Genomic DNA, 23,309 nt, shown 5'->3' on the forward strand with positions numbered 1-23,309 from the left:
ATCTAAGATAATACAAAAGAATCAGACAATGACAATACAAAACCATTAGAAGACAAACAACAGATTAAGAGAAAATATTTATAAAAGATGTATCTGATAAAGGACTGTGATCCAAAATATACAAAGAACTCTGTTTTCAAACTGGTTAAAAAATGGGCCAAAGACATGACACCTCACCAAAGAAGATATTCATATGGCAAATAAACATATAAAAAGATTCTCCACAGACATCATCAGGGAAATGCAAATTAAAACAGTGAGACACCACTACCTATCTATCAGAGTGATCAAAATCTGGATCACCAACACCACCAAATGCTGGTGCGGAGGATGTGGAGCAACAGAAACTCTAACATTCGTTGCTAGTAGGGAGCCACTCTGGAAAATAGTTGGGCTCACAAAACTAAACCTACTCTTATAATTCAATCCAGCAGTTATGCTCCTTGATAACTTACCCAAAGAAGTTGAAAACTTATGTCCACACAAAACCTACATACAAATGTTTACAGCTGTTTTATTCATACTTGAAAGCAACCAAGATGTCCTTTAGTAAGTGAATGGATAAATAACCTGGTATATCCAGATAATGGAATATTACTCAGCAATAAAAGAAATGGGCTATGAAGCCATGAAAAGACATGAAAAATCCTAAGTGCATATTACTAGAGAAAGAAGCAGGGATATAATGGGAAATCTTTGTACCTACCCACTCAATTTTAGGTGGTAAACCTAAAACTACTTTTAAAAAAATTTAATTCTTATGAAGAAAAAAATTGTATTGTTGACAATTCCTAATACTGAAAAATATTTGCTGAAAATGGAACAAATTATTAATTTTGATTTTAAGAATTTATAGAAATTGTTAAGAAAAGCACCTGACACTAAGCCAAGTAGATCAAAAGACAAAAGAGGATATGCAATTCATTATCAAGTATATGGGGGAAGATTCTAAAGAAATAAAAAATATATAAAGCAATGAGAAATTTTCAAGGTAACTGTTGATAAATGGGCAGTGAAATAAGCACTCTGGGGTCACTGAAAATATACATAAGCATATTTATTCTAGAAAATATTCTGACAATATGTAGAAGTAAGTATTTAAATGTTCATATCCTTAGAACCAGTAATTGCATTTCTGAAATTTAATCCTAAGAAAATAAACAGTGAAGTCTGAGGTATTATTTCATGTTTTGTTCTCAAGGCAACAGGTAAATTCCTTTTCTCTATTGCAAAGCCTATGTAGTCCCTAGCCTTGGGGTCTTTTGTGTTATTCTAGAACCAGCAATTAAAAGACAATCCCCTCACCTGGCTTCTGTGTGCGACAGCCTAGGCCTAAAGAGAGTTCAGCTGGACTGTACCAGAGAGGGAGAGGATGGGAGGAATGAAGGGAATTCAAAGTAGAAACTGGATGAAAAAGGGGGATAGAAAGATTCTCCCAGACCAAAATCAGTACCCTCACCTGCAACGAGAACTGCATGGGTAGGGTGGGGTGGGGTGGGGTGGGGTGTGAGGATGGGGTGGCAATAAGAGAGATGATGGTTAGAACTTTATTTTAGAAAATTCTGCAAAAAATCCTATTATCCAAGATTCTCTGTAACCTGGCCTTCAAAAAAACCTTCCAGGATTACATAAATCAGCATGCCATTGACAAGCACTGTAGGTGGAATACTGGAAAGCACTTTCCTAGTAAAGTTCTGGCCTGTATGAAGCCTGTATGTAAGGACTGGCGGGAGGAGGAGCTGTGCAGAGATTAATGACCAACTAAATTAGGTGAAGACACAACACAGACTAAGTTTTAGTAGAACAGGAATATGATATTTCATAGTTACAACCTTATAGAGGAACACTTATGCCTACCATGTTTATAAAATAAAAAAATACCTAAAAACACTGGGGTAAATTGTGGTGTTTCCATGTAAGTAATTATCACACAGCTGCTAAAAATACTAATACGAACTCTTATGTTACAGTAAATTACAAAATTATCATAGCATAAAATTACACACACACACACACACACACACACACACACTATGATTCCAGCAGTATATAGTTCAGAGGGCAGGGTTTTTCCTCTATTTGCCAACTAAGAGAGTACCTGGCACACATGAGTTCTATAAATATTTGTTGAATAAATATAAAACCCATCTTGAGAGAGAGGGAGAGAGAGAGAGACAAAAGAAAATATTTCGAACTGATACATCAGCATGGTCTTTTAGTGATGGAATTTTAGTTAGGTTATTTTGTCTATTTTTCCCTGTCTTTTCTAAGGCGTCTCAAGTATAGATTACTTCTGTAAAATAAAACAATTAGGAAGTAGTTCTCTTTAAATGCATTAAGAATTTCATGTACTTTCTAAACATCTTTGGTGTGCTCTAATGTAGATTTAACTGAAAATTTAAATGAAGGAAGCAGACTGAAGTTATCTTAAATGGGTAGGAAGTAGGAAAAACACTAAGGTTTTTTCCCCCTGTAGTTTAGTCAATATACGAAACTAAACTTCCTCAAAGGACTTTCAATGTACTGTTATTAACGTCCCTAACACTTGGCTCTTATAAACTTGTCAACCACAGTAACACTGCTCTAAAAGCAAACTAAAGATTTAAAATAGTTGGACCATGTCCAAAATCATGAAAGGCAGTGAATGAACTTTATGCAAATCTCTGAACAAAGGCTTAAAGTAAAAAAATAATCAGCTTTGTAATATACCAAGCATGACTTTAAACTTCTATTCAGAGTGATCTACGGCATCAGTCCATCAATCTTCTAGAGCCAACTGTAATTAAATGTTGGCATTTGTGGGCCAAATATTCAACAGATTTTCTTGAGAATTAAAAAGATGTAATACTCAAGTAGGAATTCAAGGGTTGTTGTACATTCTAACCTAAGATCAGAATGTTCTGAAACTGTTATGTCCAACTGCATGTGCAGTAGTATAAAGGAACAAAACAATTATAGCTGTGTACAAACAACACCAGTTTATCTAAAATTTCTAAACGTTAACATAGAATTTTTTTTCTATGAAGTAAATCACGCAAATTAAGCTGCCAAACAGCATGATCACAACTATGTAAACACAACACACCAATTACAATTACAGTATTTGTTGTTTTAAAAACCTCAAAGTTTGAAATGGTAAAACAAGCCAACTGTACATACAGTATAATCACAACTACACAGACAAAAATCAAACACAAAGCAATTAAACTATTACAAATGCTTATCTTTTGGATGAAGAAGGGACTGACTAATTGCAGGTGGTTTGTATTTCCTTTTTTCCTGTAATTCCTTAATTTCTATAATGAGAATACATTACTTCTATAAAGTTTTTTCCTTAAAAACTTTTTTTGTGTGTCACTTAAGGATGATTATAAAAACCAAAGTGGAAATAAATGAAGTTTGTAATTCAGATAACTGAGTCAAAATCAAATTAGCAGTAGCTCTAAACAATGACTATCAAAAGGCCCTTATACAAAAGGAAAATAGATTTCTGTGCTCACTAAATTACCATTTAAAGCATGAAAAGCACTGTCTTGGCATCTTCAGTGTATTTCAACTTTATTAGCTATATATTCAGTAAACTTTTTATCCTTTTTATTTTATAGGAACAATTAAAGACTCAACTATTTTGGAAAAACTTAGTGCAAGCAAATAGCTGAACTATAATGTCTCTTTTTTAAGCAAAAGATACAAAAAATCAATTTATCTGAATTCTCAGTATCATTAAAATATGAGTATGGGCACTAAACTGACTGACAATTTTAAGGAGCCACAATGGCTAGAAATTATTGAATAATATAAAGAAAGCAGCATGTTTACATATTCATGATGTACCCAAACATGCATCAGCAGTTTATCTGAAATAAATCTACCATACATTTCAAGATATTTGCACTAAAAACTGACTTCTAATATTCTCTTAGCAACAACTGAAGTACTCAAAACAAGACCATAAGAAATATCATTTCTAATACAAATATGTTGGCAAATAACAAAAGACAAAATAAAACTTTAAAAAACTAAGTGCCAATTTTCATAATAATCAGATACTTAAAGCACCACAAACTAAAAAGATTAAAAAGCCCAAATTTCTGTTTTCAGCAACAGCAAAATATTATGGCTTGTAAAGGGTACTAATGAAAGAAACCACAAAAGGAAGGTGCTAAGATATTTTTAAAAAGGAAATAGTAAACTTAATTTAGGGCAGCATCAGCTCTTTTACAGCATTTTATTTTAACAGAACAGTCTACATCAGTGATGGCCAACAGAAATATGATGCAATTTACAGCCAACAGCTATACATGCAATTTAAAATTTTCAAATAGCCACATTTAAACAAGTAAACAGAAACAGATGACATTATAGTATTTTACTATACCTAATATACCCAAATGTCATTTCAACATGTAATCTTATTTTTTATATGGGAATCTTTTAAATATATTTTTTAATAGTAAGTCTTCAAAACCCAGTATATATTGTACAAACAGCACATCTCCATTTGGATGCTAAATTTTCATCAGAAAAGACCTTAGAGAACAATTATAAATTGAATTTTATACTAACACTCCCAAAAGTTACCTATGTTCCTAGGGAATGATTGTGAATGTGAGGAAAAAACTCTCCTCCCTTATTTCAACCTTCCACAATTACGAAGAAAATTCAGCACAGTTCAAACCACCTGTTTTCCTCTCAAGTTAAACACTGCATCATATCCCCAAAAACAGCAGTAGAAAGAATATAAAAGGACAGGTAGTAAATTCATTTTAAAAGAGTACTGCTATCAGAAAGGAAGATACTTGAGGATGAAGAGATAGCAGCCCTGCTGCAGTGAGGATACCTGAGAGGACAACTGCCCAGAGGAGCTTAAAGATTGTATTCCCAGTTTTACTCTCAACACTGATACCAAATGTGTGTGTTATTCACACCACCAACAAATCTTTCAACTCTCTGTACACCAAGCAGATATCCTACGATTCAAGTCATTTCTGATACTAATTACCTGGAGTAAGGGCAAACCCCACAGGTAAGGGCTCAGGTCCACAAGACACCCCCCACTTCAGATGCTAGCTTCAGTCCCAGTAAAGTTGCCACCAATATCTCTAACAAGCTATAAACTGGGGCTCCCATGACCTCCAACAACTCCCTCAGGTTTGATAATTTGCTAGAGTGGCTCACAAAATTCAGAACAGTTTGGATACAATCCAGGAACAGTCACATGGAAGAGATGAATGGGGCAATGTATGGGAGGGCTGCACAGCTTCCATGCCTTCTCCAGTGTACCACCTTCCCAGCAACCTGGATGCTCTCTGAACTCCATTGTTTAGAGGTTTTTATGGAGGTTTCATTACATAATCATCAGCCATTAGTGATCGACTAAATTCGCAGCTCATCTCCCCAGAGGTGAGCATGCGAGGTAGGCTGAAAGTTACAACCCTCTCATTATGCCTAGGGTCTGGGGCCTTTCTAGGACCAGTCTTTAATACCTAGGAGCCAGCCAAGAGTCACCTTTTTAGAAATGTGCTCCCATCACTCTGGAAATTCAAAGGGAGTTAGCAGCTCTGTGTCAGGAACTGGGGCCAAAAATGAAACATGTATTTCTCATTATGCCACAGCTACGTACAGGGGGATTATGTAGTCATACATATACTTATGAGAACCAAGTTTCTCACTCCTGGAGTAGGGAGGCATATATATGGAAAAGAAGAGAGCTAGAATTAACTCTATATTGAACTGGAATTAGAGATAGCAATGTGAATTCATGGCTTTCAATATACACATACAGATAGATAAATGTACATACACAGAGAGAGAGAGAGGTATAAACACACATGCATACAGTTATTTGAGCTCCTTACTATGAACCTAGAAACAGCGATACTCCCCCCCACTCCAAGTGGCAATGAGCATACCTGAATGACATTCAGATCTAGTTTTCTGAATTCCATTCTATGCTATAATGAACCAGGCTCCTTGGAGAAACAGCTGGTCCAGCGCTGGGGTAGGGAAATACTAAAAACGCACCTGGAATATTTTATGCAGGAAGTTAGAGTAACATAAAAAAATGATAAAGACATATTAATAAAAAGGACAGAGAAGGCAGCTTCTGGCTAAATCTGGTATAACCTGTGTTTGAAAATATTTCACAGTAAAAAGTTTTTTAAGAAAGTATTGCTGTATCCACCACATTTAGAAGGAAAAAATACTATGTACCATTTAGCTAAGTACTGATTGTTAAAAAAGTCAGTCATCTTTTTACCCATTAAGATGGTAAGGGTGACAGATTTTTAAAACATAAACTAATCAGGTATTCACACTGAGTACTGAGTACATACTCAGTAAATCTGTGAAAGCCTGTAATAGTGATATTTACGGGAAGTGTGGCAATTTCTTTCTTTCCTTGTAAGAGGGACAGAAAATGGTCAAGATTCTTATTACAGAAATCAAAGTTGTGCTTTAGCCATAGGATGCTCACCAGCAAAATTTCACTATGGTCACCCACCTTATGTACAAGTAAAAAAAATCTACAGAGATAAATAAACTGGCATAAATGTAACACAGACAATCGCCCACCAAAAGTAAAATCTAAACTAGTACCTCTATGTAGATAAATAAACTGGTGTAAATGTAACAGAGACAATTTATCCACCCAAAGTAAACCTAAACTAGAACCCCTATGTAGGTGCCTGATAAGGCAGAACAAATATTTAACTTGAGAATCTATCATTTAAAAATTGCTGATGATTTTTTTATTTGGTCTGGAGAGAAAAGAGCAATGCATTTAGCAGTCACCTTCTTTGTTCTGGGAAGAATCACTTGAGTGGCCCTTCTCAGTTATGTAATTGAAACAAACAGGTATCTCTTACCATAGAGAAAGGGTACATAACAGGCTGTTTTTGACTTGAGAAAAGCTGTCTCTACCAATAATACTAAATAGTACTGAGCTAACAGAAAGTGTGCAGAAGTATGGGCCAAGACGGCTCTGGTAAGCAACTGAGACTGAGGCCTTCCCTTTTAAGTTTACTTTTATTAGAAATTCTCTTACAGATTGAGATGGCCCTGAATGAGGTCCACTGGCAGGAAAGTTTCTACCATCCTGACCACACACAATAACATCACTTAGCTTAAAGAAGGGAGAATGAAAGTCTAAACCTATGCTTGGGGATGAAAGAGCAAGGGGTGACTTATACTATGTGTAGCTGAAGCTGAAAACCTCTACTGAACTCAGCTACTCTAACCACCATAGGACTATTTTGAAAAAACTGCCATATTTTGAGGTGCTCAAGTATGGATTACCCTAGTATAAAAGGGACTGTCTGATTTCAAAGGGCTGTTTTAGTCTAAAGAACATCCAGTAATCCAAGCATCTGGGATGATATGCTGATCAGTCTGTGCTGGTGGGTATGTAGGCAAACAGTATCAACTGATACACTTTTAAGAGTTTTATCAAATTGTTTAAGTCTTGATACTTCAAAAAGAAAGCACTTTATCCCTGAAAATCTTACTAGACTGATGTAACATCTTGTTTCCTTAACAATGCTGAATAAACTAAACATTCCAGAGGATTTCAAAACATAATTATGTAATTTAAATGAGATTTTTATTTGGAGATTATACAAGTAAAAAGGCCAAATCCTTCTCAATAGCATATATAATGTCAAAGTAAACAGTGGAGAGGAAAGAGGTAACAAGATTAAAGAAAAAAAATCAAGGGAAAAAAGTCAATTTATACTGTCAGTATTAAGATCTAAGCTAACCAACTATATAACCTCAATCTGCAAAGTAAATAAAACTAAATCCTATGAAAATTATACAATAACATGTTGATCTGTATGTTCATACTGTGATATCCTTAACTCTGCTTCCCCAATGAATAAACATACGGCACTGGTACCTAATAATTTTAGGAATTTAGATGTCCAATTATTTCTTACTAACAATGTAAAACTTGAAAATGAACAATCATGTCAAAAATCCTAACACTATAAAGCCATTCAATCTGTCTCTATTAGATGGAAATTTGATACACACAGACCACTAGAAATAACATTCCTTCTCCAATACTAAGTCTAAACAGAAGTCTCTGTGATGACCATTGTAAATAGCATCTAAAAAACTCTGAACACAGCAAGAAGTTACCAAAATAAACCTGTTAGCTTCCTCCTTACAGAATCCACAGTGTACAGAGACTAAAAGGCCTTTTATGTGCAGATGTATTTCATAAAGTTAAAGTATAAAAGGTGTAAGATGCTCAACAACAAATTATAATTGCTATAACAGAGCAAAAGGACTTAGAATTCCACTAGAATTCAAACTCATCTTCTTGGCTTAACTGAAGTATTCTGTAGTATAAAGAACAAGGACTCAGAAAATGCCATGTGATCTTAAGTTATGAAACCTGAGTTAGTTTCTTCAAATACAAAATTAAGAAAACATATGCTTTACATTGTTTTGAGAATTACAATTACAAATAATATGCTCTGGGCATAGCACTGTGCCTGTCACAAAAGAAGGGCTCTTATAATATTAGTAATTATTAATACCTTGCCAGATTAATTAGCAAGGAACACTCTACAGAAAGACAAAGCCTGAAGAAGTATATGCAGTATTTCGACTTTCTGTTGTAGAAAAGTCCACTTTGGCCACATCCTAGAAACAGTGTTTAAGTAATTCAGAACTTTTCTTACAGTGGAATTTATTTCAAATCATTTCCTCAAGTGACATACAAATATGATCATTTCAGAGAGATGCTCCACTTAAAAAATATATAAAGTATATATCACCACATCATATTAATATGCAAGTGTGGTACGAATGCCAGAATTTATAGGAGAAAAAAACTGTTTAAAAGAATCAACATATTTGAGGAAATGACAGCCTCTTCAACAACTGGTATTGGCAAAACTGGACAGCTACATGCAAGAGAATGAAACAGGATTATTGTCTAACCCCATACACAAAAGAAAAACTCAAAATGGATCAAAGACCTGATTGTTAGGTCATGAAACCATAAAACTCTTGGAAGAAAACATAGGCAAAACTCCCTTGAATATAAACATTAGCAACTTTTTCCTGAACATATCTCCTTGGGCAAGGGAAACAAAATAAAAAATGAACAAATGGGACTACATTGTGCTAAAAACCTTCTGTACAGCAAAGGACACCATCAGCAGAACAAAAAGGCATCCTACAGTATGGAAAAATATATTTGTAAATAACATATCTGACAAGGGGTTAACATCCAAAATATATAAAGAACTCACATGCCTTAACACCCAAAAAGCAAATAACCTTATTAAAAAATGGGCAGAGGATATGAACAGACACTCCTCCAAAGAAGAAATTCAGATGGCCAACAGGCACATGAGAAGATGCTCCACATCGCTAATTATCACGGAAATGCAAATTAAAACCACAACGAGATATCACCTCACAGCAGTTAGGATGGCCAACATAGAAAAGACTAGGGACAACAAATGTTGGTGAGGATGTGCAGAAAGGGGAACCCTCCTACACTGCTGGTGGGAATGTAAAATAGTTCAACCATTGTGGAAAGCAGTATAGAAGTACCTCAAAAAACTAAAAATAGATATAACATTTGACCCAGGAATTCCACTCCTAGGAATTTATCCTAAGAATGCAGGATCCCAGTTTCAAAAAGACATATGCACCCTTATGTTTACTGCAGCACTATTTACAATGATCAAGAAATGGAAGCAACCTTAAGTGTCCATCAGTAGATGAATGGATAAAGGAGAGGTGGTAAATATATACAATGGAATATTATTCAGCCATAAGAAGAAAACCAATCCTACCATTTGCAACAACATGGATGGAGCTAGTAGAGGGTATTATGCTCAGTGAAATAAGCCAGGTGGAGAAAGACAAGAACCAAATGATTTCACTCATCTGTGGAGTATAAGAACAAAGAAGAAACTGAAGGAACCAAACAGCAGCAGACTCACAGAACCCAAGAATGGACTAACAGTTGCCAAAGTGGGGAGGGGACTGGGGAGGATGGATGGGAAGGGAGGGATAAGGGGAATAAGGGGCATTACGATTAGCACACACACAAGGAAGGAAGTATAGCACAGGGAACACAAGTAGTGGCTCTATAGCATCTTACTACACTGACGGACAGAGACTGTAATGGGGTATGTGGTGGGGACTTGATAATGGGGGGAATCTAGTAACCACAATGTTGCTCATGTGATTGTATATTAACGATACCAAAAAAAAAAAAAAGATTCAACACATTACTCCCAATGCTCAACTGAGTATCAGTAAACAGTGGATAAATGGTGTGACATGTGAAAACTTATTTGCATTGAATTTATCTTCAAAGAATAAACAAAAATAAAACATTAATTGGCTTAGAAGAGACTTTTGATGGATGCTGAGGCAGAGAAAGCACATAAAATACTGTATTTTGATGCTGTAACCTCTCAAGACCTTTCCTTGCTTATCTATCCATCTTATCCTCAATCCTGCTCTCTACTTACCCAATTTTTCTTGCCCCATAATTCATTCAAACTTGTCTAAAGAAATGGCGTACTCTTAGTATCTCCACCTAACCTTCCTCAGCCACTTCCTTAACCCACTGCAAACTTTCCACTCTTCTGTAAGATCACCAAATATAATGTAACATGTTAATCTTTGTTAATTCTACATGTAATTCTTCAAAGTGGTAACATTTTTTATTCTTATTCTAAAAAAGGAAAGACTGTTTTGTACTGCTAATAGAGGATGCATTTTTTAAATGGGTAACAAGTTATAAAGACACCACTGTATATTCTTTATAGTTTGTGAATTCTATCTCAATAAAGCTATTTCTTAAAAAAAGCACAACTGAACACAAGATCTAGACACATGTTCTAAAAGAACTTTCTGCAATGACGGAAATGTTCTATATCTGTGCCATCCAATATGGCAGCCACACATGGCTTTTGAACACTTAACATGTGGCTAGTGCATCTGAAGGACTGAGTTTTTAAATTTTATTTCATTTTTATCAATTTTAATTGCCACATGAGGCTAATGAACAGGGCAGAAATATAGCAAATTACCAGTGACTTACATCTACTTACATTATGCTGCCTTATTCAACTATCCTCTTAGGCAATCCTGAGTTTTGTTATTAATGACTTGTTAACTGCCAAACGATAAACAATTTCAACAGCCTAACTAATTTCTCTATTGCTTTTTAATCCTTCTAAAATCCATTCTCCACAATTACTACTATGCAAATTCGAACTTCTCTGCTATATTGTTTTCTCGAAATTTTATTCCCTTGATATTACCATTCTTGCTAGAGTTCTATTTAGTCTAACCCCTGGGCTCATTTTCCCTTTGCCCACCCATTAATTATTCCTATTTTGCCCTAGGACCATTATTCTCCCCTGTCTCTTCCTCTGTTTCTCTCTCTCTCTCTCTCTGTGCGTGTGTGTGTATATCTCTCCTCTCCCTAGATGATTTCATTTACTTCCATTATTTCAGTCATGACTAAAATAGACACGAGAATCAACAGCCTCTATCTCTCCCTCAGACCTATTCTTTGAGCTTCAGTAATATATCCAACTACCTATTGAACTTCTTCCTGGAGGTTTCACAAATACCTCAAACTCAACCTGTCAAATTAAATTCATCTCCATACCCCTCTTCTCCTCTTAAAAAAAAACCCTATTCTTTCTTATTCCCTCCCTCAGGTGACAGTTCCACCATCTATCCCCGCCCTCTATCCATGCTCCATTTTTCCTCCAAATGTCAATGAATCACTAAATCCTGCATATATAATCTCCTAAGTATTTTAAGATTCTACTCCTCTATTACAGCTCTCATTCAGGCCCAGAAATCTCATACTCAGACCCTAACTAATTGTATAAGGAGGACCCTTGAAATCCTCCATAAATCAATTCTCAACAATTACCACTCTGCAAATCTAACCAATTAATTTTTTGCTTACAATCCCTTAGTTACACTCCACTGCCTATAGCTGAGTATTATGTGGGAGAGATGTGTGGAGAGTTCAAAGAATATGTAAATATTAATGTCTAGGAATACTTCAGCCATGTTAGAGATGATCTGTTGCATTTCCCAAATTTACCTTAATCCACAATGATCTGTACTAGTCCCAAGTAAGAAGAGTATTCACCTGGAGATGGATACTTCAGGTTATTTAGCTCAAAACTATTAGCCATGAAGATGATCTTACCATTATCCCATGCCCTCTGTTTACTTCTATCTACTTACAGAGAAAATGTGCACACCAGTAATTATTTGATTCACTAAAGTAGTTTCACCTCTCACCATTGGGTCCATCTATTAGTTTGTGTTTGATTAACACAAGACCATCCGCCACGCACGTTCTGACAAAAACCAGTTCATCTATTGTTGAGAAGCTGAACCTTGGCCACACAAAAGGCATCTATAGTAATAATTAGTGTGATTTCTTTTAACTAACCTGAGTATGATAGGTATACCAAAGAGATTTCCAAACACTCTTTCTTATTCTTTAATTCTTAAATTTCTTAAGAATTCTTAAATTTCTGAGAAAACTGTATTTGCTTGTGATGACAACAGTTTATCAGAAGAGTCTTTTCTAAAAATCACTAAGCACATTCATTTGCCAAGCACATTTAATAGCTCAGGCTTGCAATGCTAATATTCAAGTTACAACATCAAAAAATAATTCTTCATGAAAGCCCATCTAAAAAATCTAAATTAAGTCAATCACAAAACTAAGCAAATTACTGACATTTTTCCTCTCATATTGGTAGAATGTACAAATAAACCAATTATTGTACAACTGTTTACAAAATTTAGTGTGCCAACTGTCAAGGGCACCATCCTCTTCTAAATAAACACACTCTTAAGAACTTCTGGAAACTTCATTTCAGTCTGAAAAGCTGCTCCGCTTTTAAGATTTGAAAAAATTCCTAAGTTGACAATGCAAAAAAGTTCCTAAAATCCAACTTTAACCAAAAGTTTAAAACGCCCAGTTTGTAACAAGTGACAACTATGACCTTCAAAATGGATTTTTTTTTAGCACCACCATCCTTTTATTATATTGTATATAACACTTCACATTTTCAAAGTATCTTCACGTAGTGTTCAATTGATCCTCAGTCCTGTTAAGTTGGTAAGACATGTTACTACTAATAAAATCAGCACTACAGACTCACTCAGGGTGAGATAATCGGGTTACACAGAACCCAAGTGTATTGCCTTAGGGCTTTTTTCTATTGTGCAGTATTGTATAATGCCACAGTGAACTCTCTGAATTCAACATTAGAGAATCTGCTGTGGACCAAAGAAAGGCAAGGAATATGGATGAAACAACCCTGAGATCTAGAGAAAAAAACTTATTTATTAAAGTATATTGAGTGTCTACTTATATCTTCAAAGAGCTTGAAGGCTAGTGTAATAGACAATACAAACAATTTCAAACAAATTTGAACACTGTAAGAAAGGTCACAAAAGGAAAAAGATCTTAAATTCTGGAAATATCTGGGACAGTGACAGGTCATGAAATTAATAAGTCAGACAGAGGAAAAGTAAAACTAAATTTGAAAGCACTGATGACACCATGTTCAACCCCAAACTTCCTCCTATATGAGCGGAAGCAATAGAAGAGTTACTACATGATTTTTCAAGCATAAATGTAAACAAATCAAACAAATCTTCATAGGTAGCCTCAAAATCAGCAGGCTCTTGCACTTCAATATGAAGTCAAGATATGAACTCAAGTCACCAGACAACAACAGATTGCCAATTTGTTTTATACAAAAACAACCTCTCTTGAAGACAAGTAGTGACTCTGTGGCATTTTACTACACTGATGAATAGTGACTTCAATGGGGTATGGGGAGGGCTTGATAATATGGATGTACTAACCACATATTTTTCATGTGAAACCTTCGTATCAATGATACATACCTTAATGAAAAATTTTAAAAAAAACCTCTCTGCCAGTTCTTACACTGGAAAAACACCTGTGATACTAAAAGTGAGGGAAAAGATTGAGAGAAAAGGAAAACATTTAACCTTCTCAGAAACACTAAGTAAGAACTAAATACATCATTAAAAATCGGCCTAAATATAATTTTCAGTTCCTTTACCACAAAGTTTATTTCCTACAGCATTAAATCTACATATATTTTAAATCGAATCTTATCTAACCAAAATCATCCTGTCTTTAATTTTATTCTGTTCTGTTTAGAATGGAAAAGTAATTTTTTCAAACAAGTCACCAATCATTCTTTAATTTGCAAAGCAGCTCCTTGAGTTATCACAATTTTGCCTACACTCATCAGACTTTGAGAATTAAAAAACAAACTCCAAAGACTTCTCCCTGAAATCTAGTTCCTAGCACCGAAAATTACTGCAGATTGTCACCTTAAGAAAAGGAACATGGCACAAATTTTAAAAGCAAAGATAAAGAAATCCTCAATATTCAAACTGGAAGGTTCAGTTCATGGAGTTATTTTAAGAACTACAGCAAAGTAATGTTATGGTTTCTTAATCACAGAACCACATCCCATTTCTGCAGCATTGCTAAACTTCTTATAAAACATGATTATCATATAGTTATGAGACATGAGCCTTAATTTACTAAAAGCCAGAAAACAAAATTTATTATTTGACCTCCCCTTTCAAGTAGATCTGTAAACAATCTAATCAATATATAAAGTGAATGTATAAGGTGAACTTAGTATTTAGCAACTTGGGGAGAAAAGTAAGTCAGTCACTCCTAAATCTGTGTATAACTGTTTTCTTAAAGCAAATTATGCTACATTTCTTAATAAAACAAGATGCCTCCCAAACCCCAACACCCACAGAAAAGCAAAGTAAACTCTGCAAAGTCTAGCAGTAACATTTTCTGACCAAGCCAAGTTAGTGTTAAGGCATGTAATTTGCTTAATAAAACCAGATAAAAAAATCTGTCTTAAAGGATGTCAGTTATCACTTAAGATCCTATGGTATCAAACTGTTTTAATAGACAGCTATATATACTGTGGCTCTAAAAACAAGTTCAAGGCAAACAAGTTTTATTTGTTTACTACACTCCCCCACTCTCCAACCCAAAAAGCCTATTTCTCCATTTGAAGTGATAAAATAATACCTGAACCAGAAGGCTAGGATCTGCCATGGTTACAGGATCATATTTCTCCAGAAATCTGACAGTGACTTTCACACCAAAACTGAATTGCTTCATTTGAGATTTACTAATTAGCCATCTACTAGACCAAAAATTCTTTAACATTTCCCGAATTATTGTATCTTAACCATTTTAATTTTTGTTCTTCACCAATTTAAGTAAGTGATTTACCTGCTCTATAACTTCAGGTTTTTTAAAAAGCAAGCAGGCAGAATAACCTAAGATTTTTTTCACTTTAAATCCATTAAGATGCTTAACTCGACAACTGAACACAGTATTTCTCCTGTTTTCCTACAGAAAAATATATGTTAGAGTATACATTCAGTGAAAAATATGTAAGAAGTATATATATTTTCCTTTTTCCCAATACTTTAGTAATTCCTTGGCTTGTCCTTTAGTTTGCACCCAGACAAAAACTCAAGCACTAACCTACCATATATGTGTTTATTAGGCAAGTGTCCTAGTCAAAAACAAAAAAATACTGGACAAGCACTGTAATAAAGGATGCTGGGGCTAGGATAATCACATTTTAAAAATCAAAATGAAAAACTGTAGGAGGGTCAGAGGAGGGAATACTTCCAAACATCACTCGAATACCAAAACCAGGCAAAGACACCACAAAAAAAGAAAATTACATACCAATATCCCTGATGAACTTACATGCAAAAATACTCAACAAAATATTAGCAAACCGAATTCAAAAATACATCAAAAAGATCATTCATCATGATCAAATAAGATTTATTCCAGGGATACAAGGACGGTACAACATTTGAAAATCCATCAACATCATCCACCACATCAACAAAAAGGACAAAAACCACATGATCATCTCCATAGATGCTGAAAAAGCATTTGACAAAATTCAACATCCATTCATGATAAAAACTCTCAACAAAATGGGCATAGAGGGCAAGTACCTCAACATAATAAAGGCCATCTATGATAAACCCACAGCCAACATCATACTGAACAGTGAGAGGCTGAAAGCTTTTCCTCTGAGATCGGGAACAAGACAGGGATGCCCACTCTCTCCACTGTTACTCAACATAGTACTGGAGGTCCTAGCCATGGCAATTAGACAAAACAAAAAAATACAAGGAATCCAGATTGGTAAAGAAGAAATCAAACTGTCACTATTTGCAGATGATAAGATATTGTACAATAAAAAAACCTAAAGAATCCATTCCAAACTACTAGATCTAATATCTGAATTCAGCAGAGTTGCAGGATACAAAATTAACACACTGAAATCTGTGGCAGTGCTATACACTAACAATGAACTAGCAGAAAGAGAAATCAGGAAAACAATTCCATTCACAATTGCATCAAAAAGAATAAAATACCTAGGAATAAACCTAACCAAGGAAGTGAAAGACCTATACTCTGAAAACTACAAGACACTCATGAGAGAAATTAAAGAAGATATCAATAAATGGAAACACATCCTGTGCTCATGGATAAGAAGAATTAATATTGTCAAAATGACCATCCTGCCTAAAGCAATCTATAGATTCAATGCAATGCCTATCAAAATACCAACAGCATTCAATGAACTAGAGAAAATCGTCCTAAAATTCATATGGAACCACAAAAGACCTCAAACAGTCAAAGCAATCCTGAGAAGGAAGAATAAAGCAGGGGGAATTACACTCCCCAACTTCAAGCTCTACTACAAAGCCACAGTAATCAAGACAACTTGGTACTGGCACAAGAACAGACCCATAGACCAATGGAACAGACTAGAGCACCTTGATATAAACCCAACCATATATGATCAATTAATATATGATATAGGAACCATGGACATACAATGGGGAAATGACATCCTCTTCAACAGCTGATGTTAGCAAAACTGGATAGCTACATGCAAGAGAATGAAACTGGATTATTGTTTAACCCCACACACAAAAGTAAACTCAAAATGAATTAAAGACTTGAATGTAGTCATGAAACCATAAAACTCTTAGAAGACAACATAGGCAAACATCTCCTGAGTAAAAGCATGAGCAACTTCTTCCTGAACCCATCTCCTAGAGCAAGGGAAACAAAAGCAAAAATGAACTCATGGGACTACATCAAACTAAAAAGTTTTTGTACAGCAAAGGACATCATCAACAAAACAAAAAGGCATCCTACAGTATGGGAGAATATGTTTATAAATGACATATCCGACAAGGGGTTAACATCCAAAATATATAAAGAACTTACACACCTCAACACCCAAAAAGCAAATAACCCGATTAACAAATGGGCAGAGGATATGAAGAGACAGTTCTACAAAGAAGAAATTCAGATGGCCAACGGGCACATGAGAAGATGCTCCACATCACTAATCATCAGGGAAATGCAAATTAAAACCACAATGAGATATCACCTCACACCAATAAGGATGGCCAGCATCAAAAAGACTATGAACAACAAATGCTTGCGAGAATGCGGAGAAAGGGGGAACCCTCCTACACTGCTGGTGGGAATGAAAGCTAGTTCAACCATTGTAGAAAGCAATGTGGAGGTTCCTCAAAAAACTAAAAATAGAAATACCATTTGACCCTGGAATCCCACTCCTTGGAATATACCCAAAGAATACAACCTCTCAGATTCAAAAAGACATATGTACCCCTATGTTTATCGCAGCACTTTTTACAATAGCCAAGATATGGAAGCAACCTAAGTGTCCATCAGCACATAAATGGATAAAGATGTGGTAGATACATACAATGGAATACTATTCAGCCATAAGAAAGAAGCAAATCCTACCATTTGCAACAACATGGATGGAGCTGGAGGACATTACGCTCAGTGAAATAAGCCAGGCAGAGAAAGACAAGTGCCAAATGATTTCCCTCATTTGTGGAGTATAACAATGAAGCAAATATGAAGGAACAAAATGGCAGCAGACTCACAAACTCCAAGAACGAACTAGTGGTTACCAAAGGGGAGGGGTGTGGGAGAGTGGGTAGGGAGGGAGGGAGAAGGGGACTGAGGAGTATTATGTTTAGTACACATGGTGTGGGGGATCACGGGGAGAACAATGTATCACAGAGAAGGGACATAGTGGATCTCTGGCAACTTGCTGCACTGACGGACAGTGACTGCATTGGGGTATGGGTGGGACTTGATAATATGGGTAAATGTAGTAACCACATTGTTTTTTCATGTGAAACCTTCATAAGAGTGTATATCAATCATACCTTAATAAAAAAAAGAAAAACTGTAGGAGGGTCAAACAACATATGAAGTTTCTAAACCAGGGTACCACTCAATGAGCTAGGATTCATTTGGTTCTGCAGCCAAATCCTTAAGTTAAAAATAATATGGCAATATTATATATAAGGATACCAGTCTTCAGCCTGACCTTGCCCATGTCTACCCAGAGTACAAGAATCCAAGAAGTCATGAGTTCTAAGAAAAAACGAGAAGCGTAGGCAAAATTCTTGTGATATTAGATAAATTGAGTTTTTTCTACTCTATCATTAGTTCAAAGATAAACTATGGGAGTGAGGACTTGATAATATGGGTGAATGCTGAACCACTGTTGCATATTTGAAACCATCATTAACACTGCATAGCAATACTTCAATAAAAAGATAATAAACTATCAGAAAACTCCAGGTAGTAGTAAAGGTAAACACATTACATTCTGAGAAGTCTGCAAAGTTACTGTAACTAAGAAAATTAATCTATATAACCATTTACTTGGGTCCAGTCTTGAGAGTACAGTAAGCAATTAAGAACAAAAAATTGTTAAAAGCACCAATTCAAATTTAAAACTAAAACAGAAGAATAAAATCCAGGCTCAGTAGCAACAGACACCCTTGGCACAAAAAAGAACAGGGGTCTGCCTGTAAACTAAATTTTTGCCTGTAAACCAAAACCAAAAGGAATCACACCTAAATTTTTTGAGTTATGACTGACCAATAGGAAAAATAGTTTAAGTTTGTTTTTTTTCCCAAAGGTCTGCCACCTCTCCAACTATAAACCACCATAAAAATCGAGTTTTTATTTCACAATGCCTTATTAGTTCTACATCGTTAACTGTAAAACTAAAGAAATTATGTTCCTAAAGAAATTGTCAGTTTTCAAGTTTAATTCCTTCCACATGTTGAGTTAATTTCCCTTCACATTTGATATGGCCTTTGGTCATTTTAAGTTGACATTCAAAGGGTTAAGTGTCAACCTTTTAGCTCATGGCTAACGTAAATTCGTAAGTCACTCAGTTACTTTCATATTCTATTTCACCCTGTTCCCATTCTTGGCAAGAAGAATACAGATTATGATATTTTTCATGTATAAGGTAGCTGACTTTTTCAGTGAGGGAAATGCTGCTCCTTCCAATAACCTATGTTCATTTCCTAGTAAGGGCAACATTCAATCAAGCTGCCTCAGGTCAAGCAACCAGTAGCCCAAATCCAGCTATTTAAACCTAGAATGTACCTGTCAACCAGAATGACACCATTATCTACACCTGAAAATTCTCCCTCCCGGAAAGATTAAAAGCGAAGCACTGTGACTCCTTTGGACTCGTGGAAAAGTTTGGTTTAAAAACCTTTCATAACAAGATTAACACAACGATAAAGGCAGTACAACTCTCCAAGCACTTACATAAATTTACATGGGCTCTTGTACTATTCACTGTTTAGTGGATGGGCTGAAGACATACCAGTTTTATTTAATAGCAGACCAACCGCTAGCTACCATAAGGCTTAAACATTATTAGGGGGAAAAATAATAACACTTACTGTACTTTACTGTGGTCCCAAGACATTTACCCAGAGAAGAAAAGTATTTTTATACTTTATATTGAATGCCTGTGCAACCTCCAACTAAAATATAGCCAAAGGAAGATATATTCGTATTTAAAAAGAATAGCCTGATCACAGGGATGGAAGCCCGCATGTAACACACTAGTGGCTAATCACTGCAGAGCCTCTGATGAGACTGAAAGGCACAAGGCAAGAATGGCCCTACTTTCCCAACTTAAAAACTTCCCCCACTAATCCTAAATTTCCTGCCAGACACTAAAACAATACCAACAGGCAATGTGTTTGTTCTAAGGCGATTTTCATCACTCCTCCCCTAGTAGCAAATCTCTCAGGCTACCAAGAATTCTTACTCTATCCAGCGACATGCCCCAAATTCTAGTTTCAATATTCTCCACGAGTTGCCACCCCCCAACTCAGAACAGTGTGAGAATGATATATAAAGGGTGAACTCAGTAAACTGGCTTAACCGAGCCAAATCTGGATGCAAACCACTGTAAAGTAAAGAAGTTAGTGGGGCTATACCTGCAGTTCACACCAGGCGACCTCTACAGTGGTTTCAGTGTCCAGACCTTTGTAGACTGTCTTAAAGGAGCCTCTGCCAATTTCGATGTCAAACTTGAGAAAGCGGCCATCATTGGACATTCCCACAGCCTTGGTCTCCAGTTCTTCGATATCATCCTGTTGCTGGCTCCGTTCCTCCTGTGGCTCCCTGGAGCTGCCCCCGCCGCTGCCACTTCTCGCCGACGGAGGATCCTCCCTGCTCCCCACATGGTTAGGCTGGGAAACTTGGCGGTCTCGGCTGGTACTGCTGCGGGCAGTCGCGGCGGCAGGGCCCGCGGGGGGTGCTTCCCCAGGGGCAGCCGCGGCGGGCGGCTGCTGGGCTACCCGGGCCGCGGCGGCGGCGGTCAAGGTGTCCTCGCGGTGGGGCTCCGGCGGAGCACTCTGCGGAACAACCGAGGGGACGCCAGGCTGCGGCAGGGCGAGCGGGAGGCCGGGCAGTTCCAGCGCAGTGGCGTTGGAGTCGCAGATGACGCTGCGGCGGAAGAACCGATGCTCGGTGGTGGTGGTGGTCGCGGCTGCCCCACGGCTGTCTTTGTCCATAGTGTGGCGGCGACGCCGGTACTCCTCAGTCCGGCCTGTTCCAGCGTCGGTGCCCGCGGCGCCCAGCTTCTCCCCCACAGAGGAATCGGAGCTGGAGCCGTTCTTGGGGGAAGGCGCCGGCGGCGAGAGGAACAGGGAGCTCGGAGTGCTGCTCTGCTTCTCTGCGGCACCCCCGGACATGGTCGTCGGCGGGAGCGGGGCGAGCTGGCTAAGATTTGTGAATTAAGAGAGAGTGCGGGGCCGCCCGCGAGAAGCGGTGGAGGCCTGCAGGTCCCGCTACCGCAGCCGGGACGGCTCCTCACTCAACACTGACTAGCCGCCCCGAACGAGAGGCGGGACACGGGACCCAGCTGCGTCGGCTGCTGCAGCTCCCAGGACGGGCTCGTCGGCGGGCGATCGAGGAGCTGAGCCACGGGAGTTAGCGCCTCGCGGTCCGCATCCATCCTGCGGCGAACGGCCGGGAAGGCTGGGGCAGCGGGGGCGCCGCAGTCATGAGGGGCAGGGCGCGGAGCCGGCACTGAGGCGAAGCGGATGCGGCGGCAGCGCCGCCGCCGCTGCCCGGGCTGGGCGGGCTAGGCCCCGAAGGCGGCGACGACGCGCGGCAGGCACGAGCACGGGCTCCCGAACGGTGGCAGCTCCCGGGCCAGAGCGAGTGGGAGGGGCCGAGGAAGGCGAGGGCGGGCGGCCAGGCTCCGGGTCAGTCAGGCAGGCGGTCGCCTCCCACACGCGCCCCCGGCCGGGGCACCAATCTCACAGGGCGCCCATGGCCCGGATGCGAAGGGCCGAAGCCACGAAGCCTCGGCACCTGAGGAGCGGCCCTCCCTTCCCCGAGGCCTCCCGCCCGCCCCGGGCCTGGCAGACGCCGTCTCCTCCCGGGCCGGTGCCGGGGGCTGACGGAGGGAGGGAACAGTGGGGAGGGGAGGGCCGCTCACCGCGGGGCCCGAGCTCCGCTGCTTCTCGGGGCCGAGAGTAGAGGAGACCGGGAGGACTGGGTGAAGGGGCTGGGGAGAGGAAAGAGCAGTCACCCCCACCAGGCGCCTTCTGTCACAGAAGATGGGGGTGCAGAGTGGCCGAGGTAGAACAGCCGCGTCCGCTGAGGAAACGCTCCGCGCTAAATGGCGCCGGGAGTCTGAAGCCTCCACACAGCCCGCTCCGACCCCGCCCCCTGCCGCCTGGGGCAGTCCTGCCCCCACCCCGCTCGCGGGGTTCCCGCGCACGCGTGCCAGGACCGAGGCTCTCTGGGATTTATAGTTCGTACATTTGAGGGGCACAAGGGACTCAGGAGGAAGGCGCCTATGACTTCCATGATGCCCTGCGGTGGCTTAATTTGATGGCTCATGGGAGCTGTAGTTTCCTCTGGAAACCGCCCCGTCTGGAAGGTTGATGGGAGCGTCACCGTGGTTTGCTAAACCCCATCCTCAAGTCTGTGCTAGCTAGCCGAATCATTATCTATGGATTAATTGTGGAAGAAGAGAAGGAAAAAAAAAAAAGAAGAGGGAGGCAGGACGAGAGGAGAGACTCCCATCATGCTCTGCCGGGGCGAGAGCGCTCTTAGGGTAGCCAGGCAATGAAAAATGATCTGTTGTCCATCTTTAACGGAGAGCCGCAGTAGTGTCGAGTGACTAGGGGCGCGGGGCTGGAGGGGAAAGGCGGAGCCGGGAACCGGAGCCCAAGCGAGAGCCCGAGGGCTGAACACGCCTTCCGTTAGAGTAAAAAAAAAAAAAAACTTTGCTAACATTGCGCATAAGATTTATATTGCCTAAATGAATTGGGGAAGGAGGCCGAATTACCTTGCATCCTCCTCCCTCCCAGAACAATTAAAGCCAGTTTCCGAGCTCCATTCCCCAAGATAGAAATTCTGGCTGTCAAAGACGGGCTGCCCTCCTGAAATCCAGGATCCTAGGGAACTCTGCTTTGCCAGAAAAAGACGGTGCGGGGCGATTCGAGAAAAGAGAAGGTCCACATATTGTTGCATCTTTTGTCACAAACTTAAGAGAGCTGAGCTGACTTTTGCGCTCGTAGTGACTGAAACTTAATTTCCATCTTGATAATTTAGTGAAAGATCCCCTTTCTCTAGAAGAACATGAGTGTACACATGTAATTTATACCGTGGCTTGGGGCGCAGAGGAAGTCTGCATCATCCAGTGCTCAGTAATGAGATGCTTTTCTTGGAAGCATCCGTGGGCTCCTTGGACCCCTTTGCTCCTCAAAACTACTCGATTGTACAGGTGATGAGCACCAGGGGGCACTAGCCAGAGCAGGAAGTCCGACCGGAAAATCAGATG

At 38.9% G+C, this 23,309-nt stretch overlaps 1 protein-coding gene across 4 annotated transcripts in view; it reads right to left on the reverse strand.

The window, feature by feature from the left end:
- The window catches only part of WNK1 (WNK lysine deficient protein kinase 1), a 176,084-nt gene extending 153,913 nt beyond the window's left edge, over window positions 1-22,171 (reverse strand). Inside the window, exon 1 of one of the 4 annotated variants that reach the window (XM_036907531.2) lies at window positions 20,446-22,171. In XM_036907531.2, the coding sequence (XP_036763426.2) occupies window positions 20,446-21,204 (759 nt within the window). In that variant the 5' untranslated portion in view covers window positions 21,205-22,171. The remainder of the gene's footprint in view (window positions 1-20,445) is intronic. The other 3 variants (XM_057491351.1, XM_036907604.2, XM_036907617.2) reach the window with 3 other exon arrangements.
- Window positions 22,172-23,309: the final 1,138 nt, after the last annotated feature.

Source organism: Manis pentadactyla, chromosome 14, assembly GCF_030020395.1.
Source record: "Manis pentadactyla isolate mManPen7 chromosome 14, mManPen7.hap1, whole genome shotgun sequence".
Lineage (NCBI taxonomy): Eukaryota > Metazoa > Chordata > Mammalia > Pholidota > Manidae > Manis > Manis pentadactyla.